The sequence below is a fragment of the Salvia miltiorrhiza genome, chromosome 2 (assembly GCF_028751815.1).
Source record: "Salvia miltiorrhiza cultivar Shanhuang (shh) chromosome 2, IMPLAD_Smil_shh, whole genome shotgun sequence".
Taxonomy (NCBI): domain Eukaryota; kingdom Viridiplantae; phylum Streptophyta; class Magnoliopsida; order Lamiales; family Lamiaceae; genus Salvia; species Salvia miltiorrhiza.
The window spans coordinates 67,693,646-67,711,442 of NC_080388.1; the positions used below are offsets into that span (position 1 = coordinate 67,693,646).

The 17,797-nt window shown below is 35.4% G+C and overlaps 4 protein-coding genes across 9 annotated transcripts; 3 read left to right on the forward strand and 1 right to left on the reverse strand.

Annotated features, from left to right (window-relative positions):
• Positions 1-317: 317 nt before the first annotated feature.
• On the forward strand, positions 318-1,493 carry LOC131009914 (uncharacterized). Its single transcript, XM_057937314.1, has 2 exons — positions 318-783; positions 865-1,493. Exons 1-2 carry the CDS (start codon positions 318-320, stop codon positions 1,491-1,493), a joined length of 1,095 nt encoding a protein of 364 aa, XP_057793297.1.
• A 1,340-nt stretch (positions 1,494-2,833) lies between these two features.
• LOC131008508 (factor of DNA methylation 1-like) lies at positions 2,834-7,338 on the forward strand. Its single transcript, XM_057935378.1, has 7 exons — positions 2,834-2,994; positions 3,528-4,428; positions 4,787-4,968; positions 5,537-5,626; positions 5,744-6,031; positions 6,289-6,507; positions 6,714-7,338. The coding sequence occupies exons 2-7, from the start codon at positions 3,528-3,530 to the stop codon at positions 6,942-6,944; spliced, it is 1,911 nt and encodes a 636-aa protein (XP_057791361.1). The 5' UTR covers positions 2,834-2,994; the 3' UTR covers positions 6,945-7,338.
• Positions 7,339-8,011: 673 nt separating this feature from the next.
• LOC131008509 (40S ribosomal protein S12-like) lies at positions 8,012-9,771 on the forward strand. 6 transcript variants are annotated; one of them, XR_009096308.1, is made up of 5 exons: positions 8,012-8,193; positions 8,665-8,710; positions 8,914-9,212; positions 9,381-9,446; positions 9,525-9,771. XR_009096308.1 is itself a non-coding variant. In XM_057935379.1 (5 exons), the coding sequence occupies exons 2-4, from the start codon at positions 8,703-8,705 to the stop codon at positions 9,442-9,444; spliced, it is 390 nt and encodes a 129-aa protein (XP_057791362.1). In that variant the 5' UTR covers positions 8,049-8,193; positions 8,665-8,702; the 3' UTR covers positions 9,445-9,446; positions 9,525-9,771. The 6 variants fall into 6 exon arrangements, 3 of the variants coding, with proteins under 3 accessions (XP_057791362.1, XP_057791364.1, XP_057791363.1); XM_057935379.1 differs by having other exon boundaries at positions 8,049-8,193; positions 9,362-9,446; XR_009096310.1 differs by lacking the exon at positions 8,012-8,193 and adding an exon at positions 8,234-8,372.
• A 6,790-nt stretch (positions 9,772-16,561) lies between these two features.
• LOC131009915 (uncharacterized) lies at positions 16,562-16,999 on the reverse strand. Its single transcript, XM_057937315.1, has one exon. The coding sequence runs from the start codon at positions 16,997-16,999 to the stop codon at positions 16,562-16,564; it is 438 nt and encodes a 145-aa protein (XP_057793298.1).
• Positions 17,000-17,797: the final 798 nt, after the last annotated feature.

Below are 17,797 nucleotides of genomic sequence, written 5' to 3' on the forward strand. Positions count from 1 at the left end.
TTACGATAATTTATAATTTGTTTTTAAAACTGTTCAAAACGTGTCTAGTGGACTTTTATAATGAAATTACACTTTATTTGTGGGAATATGGAATTAGAAAGTGACTAGCTAGTAGAAAAATAAAAATTGGGTCAAATCATGATACTAAAAATGACTAAAAAAAGTTATATGTTTTATACGAATTTAAGTAGCAAAGTCAATAATTTTATGAAAATATTGGTTTTCACCACAATTAAACTAAAATAGAGACTAGTTGAGCACTTGTCATTAGGGATGACTTAGGGATGACTTCATTAAACTAAAATAGAGACTAGTCGATGCCTTCTCCTCAAGAGACCAGAGATCAGATGGTGCAGGATAAGCCAACGTATGCGGCGGTTTCCAGACCTCTTTTATCTCGGAAGCCAGACGTCCTTGTTCATCGCTTAACGACGGTGCAACCAGAAAAGAAAGGTGATGTTATCGTGGTATCTATACCTCAGGATCTTTATCAGAAACGTATGGACGAATTCAAATTTGCTCTAATTGGTAGATTGGTTCTCCGGAAGGGTGATAAACCAAGAACGACTCATGACCTCAAGCAGGAGCTCACGGATATCTGGCGACCAACAGCCCCTTGGCAACTTGTACCTATGGGAAAAAGCTTTTTTTCCATTAAATTTCAAAACCCTGATGACAAAGCGTTGGCAAAAAAGAAGCAGATGTTGGAGTTGTCCAAGGGCTCTCTACGTCTACGTGAATGGACTCGGAATTTTGACCCATATAAGGAGCTTTCTTCTCTTTGTCAGGTTTGGGTTCGCGTTTAATTTTTACCTGTTGAATATTGGACTCCTGATACTATTGCTAGTATTGGACGTGCTTTAGGGACTCCCATAAAAGTTGACGGCGCCTCTGCGGATGGTGATGTGGGTCATTATGCTCGCATTCTTGTGGAGCTTGATCTTGCGTTGCCTATACCTGAGTCGGCTCTTGTGGATTGTGCAGACAGTTATTTCCATGTGGAATTTGGTTTTGAGCAATTACCCTTCTATTGCAATAAATGTAAGATAACTGGACACACGATTGATAAGTGTAGAAAAAATCAAAAGCAAGAAGCTGTTTTGAAGGAGGCGATTGCTCCTAAGGTGGTTGCTGAAACCAATATGGTTAAGTCGACAGTTGGTGATTCCATTCTTGTTAATGGAGCTACTACCGATGGCTTCCATGTGGCTAAGCATAAGAACAATTGGAAGCCTAAGGCTGGCTCTCAGTTGAACAGCCAAACAAGTAATGTGCACCGGAATTCTTTTGAGGCGCTTAATCAAGAACCGCTTGATTTGGATTATGCTCCGGACTTATTGGCTGCGGTTACTGTTCATGATCCTTTGTTGCAGATGATAAATTCGGAAGATATGAGTAATGGCGTGGGCTCTGGTTCCAAAACGGAAAGTTTAGACGAGGAAATCATAGCAGATATTGAGCCTGCTGTGCAAATGGAAGTGGTCCGGGAATAGGGCGACATCTCAGAAAATATGGGGCTTGCTGTTACAGCAGCTGATCCCCCAGTAACAGGTAGTGAAGCAGCCGAGCGACATGATTCGGGTGGTCGAATTTCAGCTGTAGGATCTGGGTTTGCCCAAACGGACAGGGTTTCTCTGCAGAATGTGGATATAAGTGGGAGTGTCCTTCTTGATAGTGGCAAGATTTCGTCAACTCCTGCCCCAGAGGATATTGATAAGCGTATTAGTCGTTTAGAGGAGCAGGTTAATCAAGGGATGCAATTGCTCTCGGAAGCGCCGGTAAAGCGAGGTCGTGGCCGCCCAAAGGGCACGGGAAAGGGTATGGGAAGGGAGCCTGTTCAAGCAGTTCCGGAAGGCAGCATAAAAGGTCGACTCAGAAATGCAGAGGAAATGGTTTACACTCCGAGGGACTTTGTGGTTGATACTAGCAATAGTGCTAGCATGCGTGCAATGAATAATGTAGTCCATAGACATTGGTCGGATGAAATGGATGACGATCCTCTTTGGTAGATGCATAGATGTCCTGTGTTTGCTAGAGCCTTTGATTAGGTCTCTTTTTGTTTAACAATCTCTTTTCGAGTTTCATACCCTTAGACTGCGTTCTTGTGCTTTCATGGGTTTTTATTTTTCTTTTTCTTTTATAATAAACCTCAATTTCATCATTAGGAATGTCAATCGGGCCAGTCCATCGAGTTTTCGAGCTAACCCTATCGAGTTCCGAGTTAATCGGGTGCAGGCTAATAGGGCTGGAGATTTTTTTGGGTTGTAAATCTTCAACTCTAACCCTAAATGTTCGGGTTTCGGGTTAGCCCATCGGGCTAATCAAGTTAAAGGCGTAAAAATAAAATTATCATTTGTATTTTATTATTCTTAATGATCTAATGTATAATGTATAAATATACATAGATATTAAAGATATAAATTATATAATGCAAAAATATAATATATTCAAGATTACATAACATATTAACATATAAAATAAGTTTTTTTTAAGACTATATAAAATAAGTTAATAACAATAAAATGTTCAACTTTGTTAAAAAAAAAATATTCAACAATAGTTTGAAATTAAAGAAAAAAAGTATCTAAAAAAAATCTTAAACCTTAAACCCGCCAGCCCGAACGGGTTAGCCCGATTTATAATCATGTTGTAATTTTACAACTCTAATCCTCTAATTTTATCGGGTTATTCGGATCGGTCTACGAGTTTCGGGCTGGATTGACATCCCTACTTGTCATGTATGGAAAGGCCACGGCGTTGGCAGTCCGAAATTAGACGTTGGAACTGAAAAAGGGCTGTAGGCCCCACTGACTATTAGTACCATTTTATCAGAGCCTAATAGGCTAAAGCTGGCACTCATAATTTCCCACTTATTTCCTCCCAATTCCATTCCTGCCCCTTTTTTCTTACTTCTAGCTCTAGGGTGGATTTCCGGCCGAATTCTCCACCACAGGCGTCACCCCACCCCACCCGACCACCTCCACCACTCCCAAGGTCAGATTATTTTCGCATTTCTGTTTTTAGCGTTGTTTGATTCTATATGAAGCGAAGAACGAGCGGGGGAGTTTGGTTGCAATTTCGAAGTTTTTCTGTGTGATGTTTGGTGCCTACTTTGTTATTTTGTCTGAGCTGATTCGGTGACCTGATGAAACTTGATCCCATGAGAATTCGACATTTATGAGAATTCATCAATGTATGTTGTTAATGTGTTTAGAGTAATGTTGCTGTGGTATGTACTTGCCCAGAGGTGTTGGAACCACATTCGTATCTGGTTTAGCTAGTGTATTTGCCACAACTCTTATCTCTTGGTCAGTATGGACTGCCAGTTCTAATCTCCTGCTAGAGGTCTCAAAATTTCGAAGCTCTTTTTGCTTCTGAAGATTTGATTCATGCTTTATTTTGTATGATAGATTGATACCTTATTCAGTTTCCTATCTTATGAAAGGTTTTACACTTGAGAATCCATGATCTAGTAAATTGTTCTTGTTTTCTTAGTATTTGTTGAATGTTAAATTATTGTCATTCAGATGGGAAGCAGCAGCTCGGACGAAGAGTCAGATTTCAGTGACTCAGAAATAAATGAATATAAAGTGAAACCTTACGAGTTACTTAAGGCGGGTACTTACAAAGTAAAGGGCCCCAAAGGTTCTCTTAGGTGTCCTTTCTGTGCTGGTAAGAAGAAACAAGATTATCAGTATAACCATCTTCTTCAGCATGCCATTGGAGTAGCTAAGGGTGCTGCCAGCCGAAGTGCAAAACAGAAAGCTAACCATCTAGCGCTAGCTACTTTCTTAGAAAAAGACATGGCTAGTGAGGCCGAGCCAATGCCCCAACCTTCAATTTCTATACCCGATCCTAAACCTGAGAAGAGTGAGCTGTATTGTTGGCCTTGGGTGGGGATAGTTGCTAATATACAAGATGAGCCGAAGAGTAGTGGTTCAGCTGATCGTGATGCTTACTGGTTAAAGAAATTCTCCAGATATAAGCCTATCAAAATTGAGATGTTCTGGGATGACCAGCAGCCTAATGCACAAGCCGTTCTAAGATTTGATCATGATTGGTTTGGGTTCAAGAATGCAATGGAGTTTGAGAAGTCCTTTGAAGCTGATGGTCAAAGCAAGAAAGGATGGGATGAACGGAGAACTTCTCCGGGGCCTAATCTGTATGGCTGGTTTGCTCGTGAAGATGATTATAATTCAGGAGGACCTGTGGGAAACTATCTTCGGAGGAAAGGGGAGCTGAAGACGATTGCTGACCTTGTGCAAGAAGCAACCCAGGATAGGGACACGATTGTTGGGAATTTGGTCAATGAAATCGATTTAAAGAATGAAAATTTGGATCAGTTACAGACCAAGTACAATGAGAAGACATTGTCATTGAGTAGGATGCTTGAAGAGAAAGATGAACTTCACCGATCCTTCTATGAAGGTATGCTGTCTTGGATGAACTTTAACGAGAAGACATTGTCATTGTGTCAGGTTCTGATTGCTTAATGAGTGTCTGTATGCATGTCTCTTATCAACTAATCTTATGAACTTGTTTTAATCTTGTGTTCAAAACCTCACTGCTCCAAAAGTTTCTTTAAACCTTGCCCGTGCTCTTGCTATGATATTCAACTCCATAACATGATTTGACTTCACAACTTTAGTTGGATCTCTCTAAGATTAGTTTACAATATATCGTGGCAGTTTATAAATGATTATATTCTATGGGTTCATTTAGAAAAATCTTTTCTCATGAAACTCTCTGAATATGCATGATTTTGCTGACTCTTGTTTGTTTTCAGAAACTAGAAAACTTCAACGCATTGCTCGTGAACACATAAAGAGGGTTTTGGATGAACAAGAAATGCTGAACATAGAATTGGAGAGTAAAAAGAAAAGGCTTGATTCCTGGAACAAAGAGCTGAAAAGCCGTGAGACATTAACTGAGCGTGAGAGACAAAAACTTGAAGAAGAGAAGAAAAAGGCAAGTCTTTTTCCATGCTACGTATCAGTCTATATGAATGCATACCCAAATATGAAGTTGCAATTCTGCCTTATCTTCTTAGGTCTAAGCATGACCTTCCATGGGTGCTACTAATTTGACAGATTCTGTGTCATTCTAAAAGCCAACTAGAATCTATTATTTTAGCATATTCTATATAATTTGCTAATTGGTATGCACGCTGGTCTATGAATTTGTCATGATTTATGCATAAGTTCTTATGCCCTTCATGTTACAGTTGAATTTTCAGCTTCTACTCCTTTTCCACTTATCTGGAGTGTGTGTGTGTGTGTGTGTGTGTTTCTTTTTCCTGCTGACATACTTTGTAACTCAAATTTATTATAATCCTCCTAATCTTCTGCTTATAGTAGTACTCATCTTTGATTATAACGTTGGAGCAAAACTAAATTGGTGGTAATGTACTGCTTTCATATTTTCTATCAGAATGATATGAAAAACTAAATTGGTGGTAATGTGTACAGCTCATCTTTGATTACAGTGTTATAGTGAAACTAAATTGGTGGTGTACTGCTTTTATATTTTATGGCAGAATGACATGAGAAACAGTGCACTTCAATTGGCTTCTGAGGAGCAAAGGAAATCTGACGAGAATGTGCTGAGGCTGGTTGAAGAACAAAAAGTATGACTTTTGATATCACTGCTCCTCCTTATATAACAGTCACATGAAAACTCTATGTAATCCAGCCTAATGTTTCTATTGCTTCTCGTATATCATGACATCTATTGCAATGTGCAGAGAGAGAAGGAAGAGGCACTGAAAAAAGTTCTTGAGTTAGAAAGAAATTTGGACGAGAAGCAGAAGCTTGAAATGGAAATTGAAGAACTCAAAGGAAAGTTGGAGGTAATGAAACACATGGGAGGTGATGACGATGCAGCTGTTCAGAAGAAGATAGATCAGATGAATGAGCAGCTGCAGGAGAAGAAAGAGAATTTGGATGGTCTAGAAGATCTAAACCAGCAATTACTTGCTAAAGAGCGCCAAAGCAATGACGAGCTGCAAGAGGCTCGCAAGGAACTAATTGCGGTATGAAATTTATGATGTCTGATTAGACATTTTCAGCGTAGTGACTAATATGCTGCTCCAAGTTGATAAACTTATAATCATCCAGAAGAGTAGAACTTCCAAGAAAATGCTAAAGCAGTAAAGAAAGATTGTAGCAGATTCTCTTTTGAAGATCTGCTGATGCTCAGCAAAGATAAACCTTTCTCTTTTGGGCTCTGTTTGAAGGAACTGGTTTTTTACTCTCATAGTTTACGCATTTTTCTCTTATTGATTTTCAGGGTTTAATTGATCTGCTGAGCAGCAGCCGTGTTAATATAGGGATAAAAAGAATGGGTGAACTTGATGAGAAAGGCTTCAAAAATGCATGCAAGCAAAGATACCCTCCCGAAGAAGCAGAGATCAAGGCTCTTGAACTTTGCTCCTTGTGGCAAGAAAAGCTAAAAAATCCTGAATGGCACCCATTCCGAGTTGTTGAAGATAGCAAGGGGAATGCTCAGGTAGCTTGAAATGACTTTACTTACTCAGTTGCATATCATAGTTGACATTTTCTTCCATATACATGCAACTTTCCAAGAGCTCTGGTTGAGCCAACGAGCAAAAAAACGTGAAATGCCTCCAGTTTACCAATACAACCTTACCATCTTTTGAACTTCTCCAAATTCTTCAAAGCTTTCTCCATAATATATTCTGGTTCTCTATGCAGCATGTGCTGAAAGAGGATGACGAATTGCTAGTAGACCTTAAGGAAGAATGGGGAGAAGAAATCTATGATGCCGTTGCTACAGCCTTGAAGGAAATCCAAGAATACAACCCGAGTGGTTGCTATGTGGTTCCGGAGCTGTGGAACTTCAAAGAAAACAGGAAGGCCACCCTAAAGGAAGTCATTGCATACATTTTCAGTCAATTGAAGACGCTCAAGCGCAAGAGAAATTAACAAGATCTCAATTCGTGATGATTTGAACGGCCCATTTGAAACTGGGAAACAAAACCCAAATTTTAAGATATTCATTTTTCACTTTTTTTTTTTTTTTCCTGAGGCTGGTAATCTGAGTTGTATGAGAGATGCGGTCGAAATATGTGACTAGGATTCTAAGTCTAACTGCATTGTTTCATAATGCTGAAATACCAAGAAGCTGTTTTAACTGTTGGGCATTGTTTAGTCTCTTCTAGAATTGCTGAAACAGTGTATTTGTGAAATAATTATGTTGTTTGCATCAGCCTAACTTTCTTTGATTTGGGTTTCTGTCACTTGAAGAATACAATAAAGCAGATCTTGTGGAACAATATGAACCTCTAAATTTGTACATTAAAGTTTTTCTTTCTTTCTACACAGGACTGTTTGTTGCTGCTATCTTTCTAGCTTCATTTGATTGCAAATGACTGTCCTGGATTCATCATCTAATTATCAAGATTTCTTGGCCAATTAGTTGCAAGGATTAAGGTCTCTCCAATTCAAGTTTATTCTTGCTTATCCGTTGGAAACTCTGTGACTCTCTCTATGTATAAAGAAAAAAAATTCACAATTTTAAATGACTATAACTTGTTCATTTTAAACTTTTTTTTTTTCACATAAAGTATATCAAATTTAAGTTCTTATCACGATCTTTAATTTATGATATATTAAATTTATTTTTATTAACAAAATAACATGATTTTGCAAAATAATAGAATTATAGGCAAGAGAGAAAAAAATACTCCATCTATCAATTTAAGTTTAACTAATATTAATTGCTGAAATTATCTCTTAAAAAAATTAACATTAACTTGTTTATTTAAAATCAGTTTTATATTAAAATTATTTATTTAATATACTATAGATATCTAAATTCAACCCAGTTTCTCTTCGATTCCGTCATATTTTGCAGGTCCTGTATGGAATTAAAATAAATTAAAATTAATATTTTTTCCTAGAAAAAAAAAAGTATTCAAATTACGAAAAACTGTTTCAAATAACAAAATAAAGAAATAAAATGATACGTAATGATAATTGATAGCAGATTAGCATCTAAGGATCCTGCCATGGAGGCCCAATCATATTGGGCTGAACTAAAATTGGTTCAAGTCCAAACGATAGAAGCTAGGGTTTTGGGGTTTTCTTCTTTTTATCCTCTCTCTATAAATTGCGACCAAGATCGTTTCAGCAGCCCTCACTCACGTTTGCTGCTCAACGCTTGATTCCGCAGGTGCATTTTTCATTTATTCTCTCGCAACTTCTCTTGTCTTTCGTTTTTTGTACGATTATCTTATTCGTTTTTGTTTTGTTTATTAACGTTGTTGCTTTTATTTTCATTTTTCTGGTAACTTTTTGAAGTTGATTAAAATTCAGTCTACAAAAGATGATGGTCTGAGATTAAGATAATTGGTATCTGAATTTGATTTGATATCTATTGTGTATGTTGATTTATGGTTTCTGTATTTCTGAAAAATGCTGCTCGCTTTGTTCGTTTGGATCGTTTAGTTTCCTCTGTTTTGTAGTTATTGCTAGATCATATATCGCCTTAAACGATGTTATCCGACTTCTTACTTGCAATTTCAAGATATTGCCTTTTTTTTATATGTATCTGGTCGGGGCATGCTTAAATTGGAAGCTTTTCGATTTATCTTCATATTTACAATTTGCTGATTTATGTTTTGGAATGTTTGATTTATTGCAGTTCATATAATTAGAGACCGCCTTTAGCCCGAAGCCAAAATGTCTGGGTAAGAAACTCTGAATTTTTTGTAACTATTGAATTTCCTGGGTATGTGAAGTTGATTCCATTGCTAAAGCGAATGCAAAGATTTTATAGTGCCATTAGTCAGATTGTTTAATTGATTTTAAGAGAAAAGGAGTGATGTAATGTTGGATATGTGGATTGATTATGGCTAAAAATCCCTGTTGAACTTGATTGGATGTTTTGCAGAGAAGAGCCTGTTGTTGTGGAGACACCAGTGCCGGTGGCTGCTCCCACCCTTGGTGAGCCTATGGATATCATGACGGCTCTGCAGCTTGTGCTCAAGAAGTCATTGGCACACGGAGGTCTTGTTCGAGGCCTTCATGAGGGTGCAAAGGCAATTGAGAAGCATGCTGCCCTCCTTTGTGTGTTGGCAGAGGACTGCGACCAACCAGACTACGTTAAGTTGGTCAAAGCATTGTGTGCCGACCACAATGTCAACCTTATCTCCGTTGCAAGTGCCAAGACCCTGGGTGAATGGGCCTGGTGTAAGTGCATTCTGCTGATTTTAAATTACTGACTTAAAATCAAGAAAACCACTTATGATTTGTCTTCGACAACTGTGGTGATGACGGATCATCTTGAGCCGGTTGTCTTGCTGTTACTTGGGACAAGTTGAGATAGTATTTGATTGTAGTGTTGAATTGTGCTTGTAGTTGTGCAAGATTGATTCTGAAGGCAAGGCCAGGAAAGTTGTCGGGGCTGCTTGTGTTGTCGTGAAGGTAATGGTTTTCTTGTCAATAATACATGGAGAGCTTTGATTAATAGGTGGGTCTGACTTTGAGTTTGTTGTGATATAGGATTTTGGTGAGGAAAGCGAAGGGCTCCATATCGTGCAGGAGTATGTGAAGTCTCACTGAGAGGCTCTAATTATTGAAAATGGGTTAAGGGGTTTAGAGATAGAAGCTCTCATTTATTACGCTTTTAATGGTTTCTTTGTTTTTGTTATTTTCCACCGGATTTCAGTTTGCAGCTGTGCAATCTGAGAACATCTTTGTTGAGGCTTGGTTTGCCTTTGATGATATTATTGTTAAGTTTTGCTCTCGATGTTTGATACCTTCTTTATTCTTTTATGATGTTTTGGTCCATATAATATGTGCATTCAATCTCCCTAAATTAAGTGCAGTCTCAGTTGAGTTTTATTTCAACAAAATTGCGATTGTTTCAATTCAGCTCACTGCTACCTAAGAATTATCTTAACCATAATTGTTGAAAAATTGCTTAAAACTGATTGCTCTATGTCAAGTGTAGGGTTCATTTATGCGGAGTACTCTATTTGTCCTATTTGAAATGTTCTGCTTTCCAATCCGGGCTGTTCCATTTGAAATTGTATTTTATTTCTTTGAGACGCCCAACAAAACGGAGAAGAGATTCAGTGTCCCATAATTTTATGTGTATTACTGTGTCCCATGCTTATATTTATTATTTTAAAAATAATTTTTACAAAAATAAAATTTATTATAATACTATGAATTATATTTAATTTTTATTTCAAAAAATTAAATTTTTTAAAAAGTATATACTGTGATTTTGAATTTATCAACCTATTATTAGCTAATAAAAGTGAAATTAAATAATAAAAAATAATTATATACCCAAGATTGATGGAATAAACCCTAGTTAATAATCACAAAATTAAACTAAAGTATATAAAGTTGAGAGTGAAGAAAAAAAATATAAGAAAACACATAAAATTGAAAGTGGGACACAAAATGGGACATAAAGTGTGGTACACTGAATCTCATTCCAACAAAACGAACACCTAACATAAGTTTTAGATTATGGAGCAGTAATAATATATTAATGTTACCAAAAATTATTTTTGTATTTTTCTTGATATGATTAAAAAACCCAATTTTGTTATAAATAATTTAATTTATATTTATTCTAGTCTCGAATAACTTGCGAATACCTAGATCAAAAGTTATAAGCTTTGGCAACTAGGTAGGTAATGAGGAGTAATATATGCAGAACAGAGGAATGACGTTACCAGGGGAATCGCGGGGAGCAGCGAGATGGTTCTCGCCAGATGAATCTCGCTCGTCAAAGGAATCACACTCGCCAGAGGAATCACATGCTCGCCAGAGAAGTCACTTTCGACCAGAGGAATCAGCAGAAGCGCGGGGAAATCTCCCGCGTTAAGACGACTTTACCATTTTACCCTCGACCACGCAAGGCGCATGCCGCGGCACTGATTTTACTATTTTGCCCTCCCATGTAATCTATAAATAAGCTATGAGCTCGTGCATTGTAACCTACGTTATCTCTAATTCTCAATACATCAATAGTTTTTCTCTTGAGTTCCTGCATTCCGACTGTTTTCTTTGTCTCCTTCGTTCAATTATACTAGGTATAATCTACGTTTACTGCTCTTTAGTCTAGGTGTTGGTTCCTTGTTTCACCAGTAGGAAAATTATCGGACCAAACCATGATTTGGATTGTATCCTGTTTGGTTCAAATTTAGATCTTGATTTTCTTACTTAGGTTCGGATCCAGTCCACATTCATTGGACCCAAAAAAATGAGATTCATGTCCAAATTCATAGGTTTTGAGCTTAGACCCAGATCCATCATTTTTCTTTCTTTTAAAATAAATTCTAAACTAACTAAAAATTAAAATAAACCCATAATAATTGTCTAGAGTTACAACAATCATATCATTCAAAAATAAATAATTACATCATAATCCATAAAAAAAACATCATAAGAATTCAAAATAACCAAAACCACAATAATCGAGTACCACAATAATGGTTAACAACATATTGAAACCATTAATTTTTTTAATCTTCAAAATCGTCTACAACTACTTTCAACATCATCAACATCCTTAAAGAAGTTAAGATAAAATATAATGAGAAATACACACTTATTTTAATTGTATACGTATAAAAAAAAGATGACGTGCGCCTTCAAATTTACCCTGAAAAAAAGAAAAAGAAGTATTATGTATTCAAATAATAATAATAATAATAATAATAATAATAATAATAATATTCTCTCTGTCCCATTTAGCATGATCATTTTTTCATTTTGGGTTGTCCTATCACAAATGGCCACTTCCAAAAAAGAAAAACTCTTTATCTCACAAAAAGTTGTGGAATCCACCACTCTATATCACTTTAATCCTTTAATAACTCTTCTCCTTAATAATCATACCCGAAAATAAGTGGTCATGCTTAATGGGATAGGGGAGTAATAGTCGAAAAAAATTTACGATAAAAATATATTTTTCTTTAATAACATTAATATTATTTATAAAATGAGATGACTAGAGAGTAGAGATCTTTAGAGTATGGCTACATAAAAATAAAAATAAAAATATATAATTATTTATATATAATTGGACCCGCGGATTAAATCTGGACTGAATCTGGATCTTAAAATTCTTACTCCAAATCCAAATTCAGATCCAAATTTTTTAGAAATAGCCTATATTCCAATCCAAATTCATGGTGTCCAATTTTTACGAGGTACAAATTAAAATATATATATATATATATATATATATATATATATATATAGGAACTATTATAGGCCATAAGATCTTAATACATCAACAGCTGGATTTAGTGACTAATTACTATAGGCAATTTTCGGCAGATATCATCTTTGGGTAAACAAGTAATTTGATTATTTTAATAACTATCTTTTCCTTAATTGTGGGGATTACATTTAAGTGGGTATCTTTTTCTCTCAACCCATAAATCTTAATTAAACACGTCTAGTAAAGAATTGAAAAAAATCACGTTCAAAGCTTGTTAACTCCAACAGAAATCACGTCCATTTCTCATGATTCACGAAAATTAAAAGTTTTTCTCATATTTAAGATATGGATACACTTTTAATTCAGATATTTGATTTTTTTTTTCAAATTGTTGAACGAGCATGCACCAGTATGAATTAAATCCGTAATTTATGTTGTTGTTGAATTAGTATGAATTATTTGTGAGTTGTTTATGAATTGGTATGAACTTATACGAATTAAATAAGTATTAATTATGAATTATATTAGTCAGTTAATTATTTTACGGATTTCAGGCCAAGTAATGACATACTGAATTACTGTACGAATTATTAGTGCATTCGTAATTACTGTATGAATTATCAGTGCATCATAATTACTGTACGAATTATCAGTTATCCAAACCCTATTAAATGGTTGGTGCAGAGTAATTCTCATTGTGTATGTCAATGATATCAACTTCTTTTCCAAAAAAAATTGCAATAATTGCGAGATCTGATTATTAATGTAGAGAGAGATTAAAATGCAATACCCAAATATAACCTTATGCAACAATTATCTATGAACTATATGCATAACAATTTCGAATGTAACCGCCCATAGTAATTTAATCTCAGCCGTTCAAGATTTGATATAAATGGTCAGGATTTGTTCTTATATTATAGTCTAAGGGGAGTTTTTTGTATAGCCCCCCCCCCCCTATATATATATATATATATATATATATATATAGGGTGCGGTTATAGTGAGAACCACAATTATCGTGAGAACATAAGAACCAATAAAATTACTGCATCTGCTATACAAATTAATGCATCCGCTATTAAATATAGTGCAGGATCCAATGCCATCTTAGCCATGAGGTGAGCGAAAGATGCGTAGCGGATTGCGGTAAAAGATTAAAGATGAGCCTCACTCCCTATTTGGGGTCCGATTACTAGTCACGTTCAGCTCTCATCATATATCACCAAACTAATCTGGGTTCGTCCTCATCAAATGTTTTAGTACTATATCTTTATTTTATTTTTATTTTTCATAATACTCTAAAATTTGTTTACTTTGGGAATTTTTGATTTGTTTGATGTATAACTTAATGTGTCAATATGAATTTAATAGATATGATAATGCTAATGTAGACAAGTACGGTATGATCATTTTCTTGTACATGTCTGATAAGGTGCATGGGAAGAAAACTTTAAATTCAGTCATGCAAAACTAAACCATAATTACCAAAGATTTGAAACTAGAATTGTTCGACATTCTCATATCATATAATACATAATTATTATTATTACTAGTATTACTGAATAAACATAAATGTATTATGTATATATAAGCATAGTCATAGAGTGAAACTCTTAATCGTTCTTTGATATTGAATTAATCTACCCACTCTTATAATCTATCTTACAAAACTACCCACATTACCCAAAAGCAAAAGTGATGGTGATAGGCATGCTTGGTTTTTTGTAAAAGTTCTTACACAATGTCAGAAAAATACCATAAATGCCAACTCACGTCACTTTCCTGCATTAATATATACTGTAGGTTGAAAAATTGAAAAAAATTAGGGGACGTTTGTGTGTTAGAAATATTATTTTTTTTTGATCGGGCAAAGTCATATTAGATGTTAGTAATTAGTTCCCCATCCACTCCAAGGAACCACCTTATCTCTCCATTCACCAAATCCACCTTATATCTCCAATCTCCAATTCGCTCCCAAGAGGGATCGAACCCGGGTCACTTCACTTAAGTGAGGACCCGGTGGCCAGTGGGCTAAGCCCCCTGGTTGTGTTAGAAATATTATTACGAAGGTACAAAAATTCACGATTATGTGTATTATGAAGGAAATATTTATTTTGAAGCGAATGGCATAACTAGCCGCCAGAAATTCTTAGCCGGCAGCACTAGCCGCAGAACTTTTTTACCGGCGGCTAGTGCTTACGGCTACGAATTTCTGGCGGCTAGTTACGAATTGAGAATCAAAAAAAGGTTCTGAAACTAATGGGTCAACTAGCCGCCAGTAAACCCTAGCCGCTAACACTAGCCGCCGGAGAAAACACCGGCGGCTAGTGCTAGCGGCTAGGGTTTACTGGCGGCTAGTTGACCCATTAGGTTCAGAAATGTTTTGTTATTACATATATGTTTAAATTGAATTTTTCGGCCCTCGTATTACTGTTTTATTAAATTTTGTGCATTTTTAACTACCTATCTTACATATTTTCTTACACAATTGTACTTGTGTAAGAACTTTTACAAAAAACCAAACATGCCTATCACCATCACTTTTTGCTTTTGGGTAGTGTGGGTAGTTTTGTATGATAGATTATAAGAGTGGGTAGATTCCCTATTCACCGTTCTTTGATATTGAATTAATCTATATGGTTGTGTGTGAGTTCCAGCAACAACACAGCTGTGAAGCATGATTTTTTCTGTTTTAGATTAGAGGTTTGCTATTGGTTTGGAAATGGAGTCCACCAAAAATACAGACTGGATATTGATAAGGTTAAAAATTTAATTAGGGGTTAACTAATAATTTTTCCTTTTAAAAAACGATAATTTGTTTTCGCCTTGCCTAGAATATATTCACATGCATATAAAATGCAAATTTGCATAATCGCACTTTTTTTTTCTTCTACTGTGATTCATCTTATATAATTTGCGAGTAATCGGTGCCCAATTTCCAAAAGAAAACATCACAAGTTGCATAATTTAACTAAAAAGAATGAATTAGGTGCGGTCTAATATGATTCTATTGATTATTACTAGAATGGACCACAAACAAATACACGTTAAATTTGACCAAGAGGGTGTTTCTCTGAGCTTATTTTAAAGAGCTTATAAATTTTTTGAGCTTATAAAATGTTTATGAGATGTTTCAAGAGCTTTAGTTCCTAAGAAATTATAAATTATCAAAGTGATTGGATAATTGAGCTTATAAGCTAGAGAGATAATTTTTAGTTAGATAGATAAAATCTTTGTTAGAGAGAGAAAATAAAAAAATAGTAGTATGAAATTAGAATGATACATGATGAAAATAAAAAATCATAGTTGAATTATTTTTATAAAATGCATGTTGCTTATAAGATAATGAGAAAATAAGTTGAGGTAGATGAACTTATTTTTGAGGGAACTTATAAGCTCTTAGAGCTTATTTTTACAATTTATAAGCTCTTCAGGAGCTTATTTTGCCAAACACTTTGAAAGGGCTTATAAGTTGTTTTAAAGAGCTTATAAGCTAAGCCAAACATCCTCCAACTCTGATGGAGTACAATATTACAATTTGTTTCATTTTTTCTCCAAAAAGATTCATAGTGAAAGAAGATATGAGGCATTTACTTTAGAGAATTATCCTTGACAAATAAAAATAGTAAGGATATTCTCTTTGTTTACTTAATGGATTGAAACTTTAGAATATCCTAAGGTTCTTAATTATTTCTATCATTTAAGCTAGTTTTGTTTGATTTTTATATCATTATAAATGTGAGATTGGAACAATCCTACTCTTTAGGATAAAAATAATCAATCGTGTATTTTGTCAATCATATAAAGTAAACGCCCCTAAATTTATATATAGTCAGCACTTTTAACAAGTCGACGATATAAAAAAAAATAGGTGCTTTAACCTTATGACTTATATTAGAGTCACAATCTTTACCAAGTTTAATTTGTGTATATGTTGGCCTAACAATAGATAAATTAATGTATGAATCAAAGGTCTCAAGTTAGAGTTCATCATAATATGATCTTTAAATTTAATGTTGTAATTATTTTTTATTTTTTACTCCCCTCCGTCCCTGAAATAAGTTCCTCTTTGAGGACGACACGAGTTTTAAGGAAAAGTGGTAAAGTGTATTGATAGTGGAGAAAAATGTGTTATAATTAGTATTGAGAATGGCGAAAAGATGAAAAAGTGTTATAATTAGTATTGAGAGTGGTGAAAAAGTGAAAAGTAAGAATAAATAAAGTATTATTAATGGTAGGGTAGTTGTCCAAAAATGGAAAGAATGAAAAAGGAATTTATTTGGGGGACGTCCCAAAAAGGAAAAAGATGAACTTATTTCAGGGACGGAGGGAGTATTTTTTATTTTTTTTAAACGAAATTGAGATACTCGTCGAAAGTATCCGCACTGAGGCCGGTGACTAATTGGCGGATAGCCGCCGTGCATTTCTGCAAAGGCGTGAGAGAATCCCGACCTATGGCATCACTGCTCATCTGAAAGTAACTATCGACACCTTGAATAGCTTCGACGATGCGCAAGAACAACTCCTTCTGCATTCGAAAACGACGTCGGAAAAATGTAGGCCCGTACGTTGGATTGTCGTTGAAGTAGTCTTGCATAAGACGTAAATGAACATTCTCACGATCACGGTGGACGTAAGACCGGGGACGTTTAACATGTTCCGACTCCGGCGCCCGTTGGGAGTAGATGTGAGACATCAATTGTTTGTGCAACTCTATCTCGTCCATGATCGCTTGAGCTACACCGTCGGATGAATTAGACGAAGAATCGTGCAATGGTTCTGCCATTTTTTGAAGAAAAAGAAGAAAATATTGAAAGAGAAATATTGGAAGATTGAAGGAGTAGAATTGTTGTTGTGTGAATGAAAGAGTGTAGGGGTATTTATCGATAGGAAATTAAAAAAAAAAAAAAAACCTTTCAAACGGCTAAAATAGCCTTTGCTTATTAAAACAAAAAAAATAATTGAAAATCGGCTTAGTAGCCGTTGACAGCAAAATTAGGATTTTTTTTTTCTTTTATTAAGGCGAGTGTAATTGTTCTTGACCGCTCGAGTAGGCCTCATGTAGAAGGCCTTTGCATCGACCTACTCGATCTCCACCTTATTCGAGTAGGTGGGATCAGGTATACCGATGCAGATGCTCTAACCTTATATTATCACTTTTCCCCTTAAGATTTGGGGATTGGGTAGAGCAAAACTCGTGGCTACATTTGGTTAAATAATTAATTTAATTTGCATGCATGAGTTTGTATCTTTCATTACATATCCACAGCTCGCTCTCTCTCTCTCTCTCCCATCATGACTAATCCCAAAGTGTTTATTGTAGCATTATTGGTCGTGAGTGTGGTAGTTGTGTATGGACTGCCAGTTAAGTACACAAACAGATCTGAGTGCGACGGCGCTTGTGAGGCAAGGTGTAGGTCATCGGGAAGGCCCAATCTATACGAATAGAAAAGGGGCTTAAGGCATTTTAGGGCACAACTTGTGGATTATTTATTTTACTTTTTTTATATATTTTATTTTAAAGTTATTTTACATATTATATATTTATTAGATATTATACTTAATCTATGTGATATATATATCT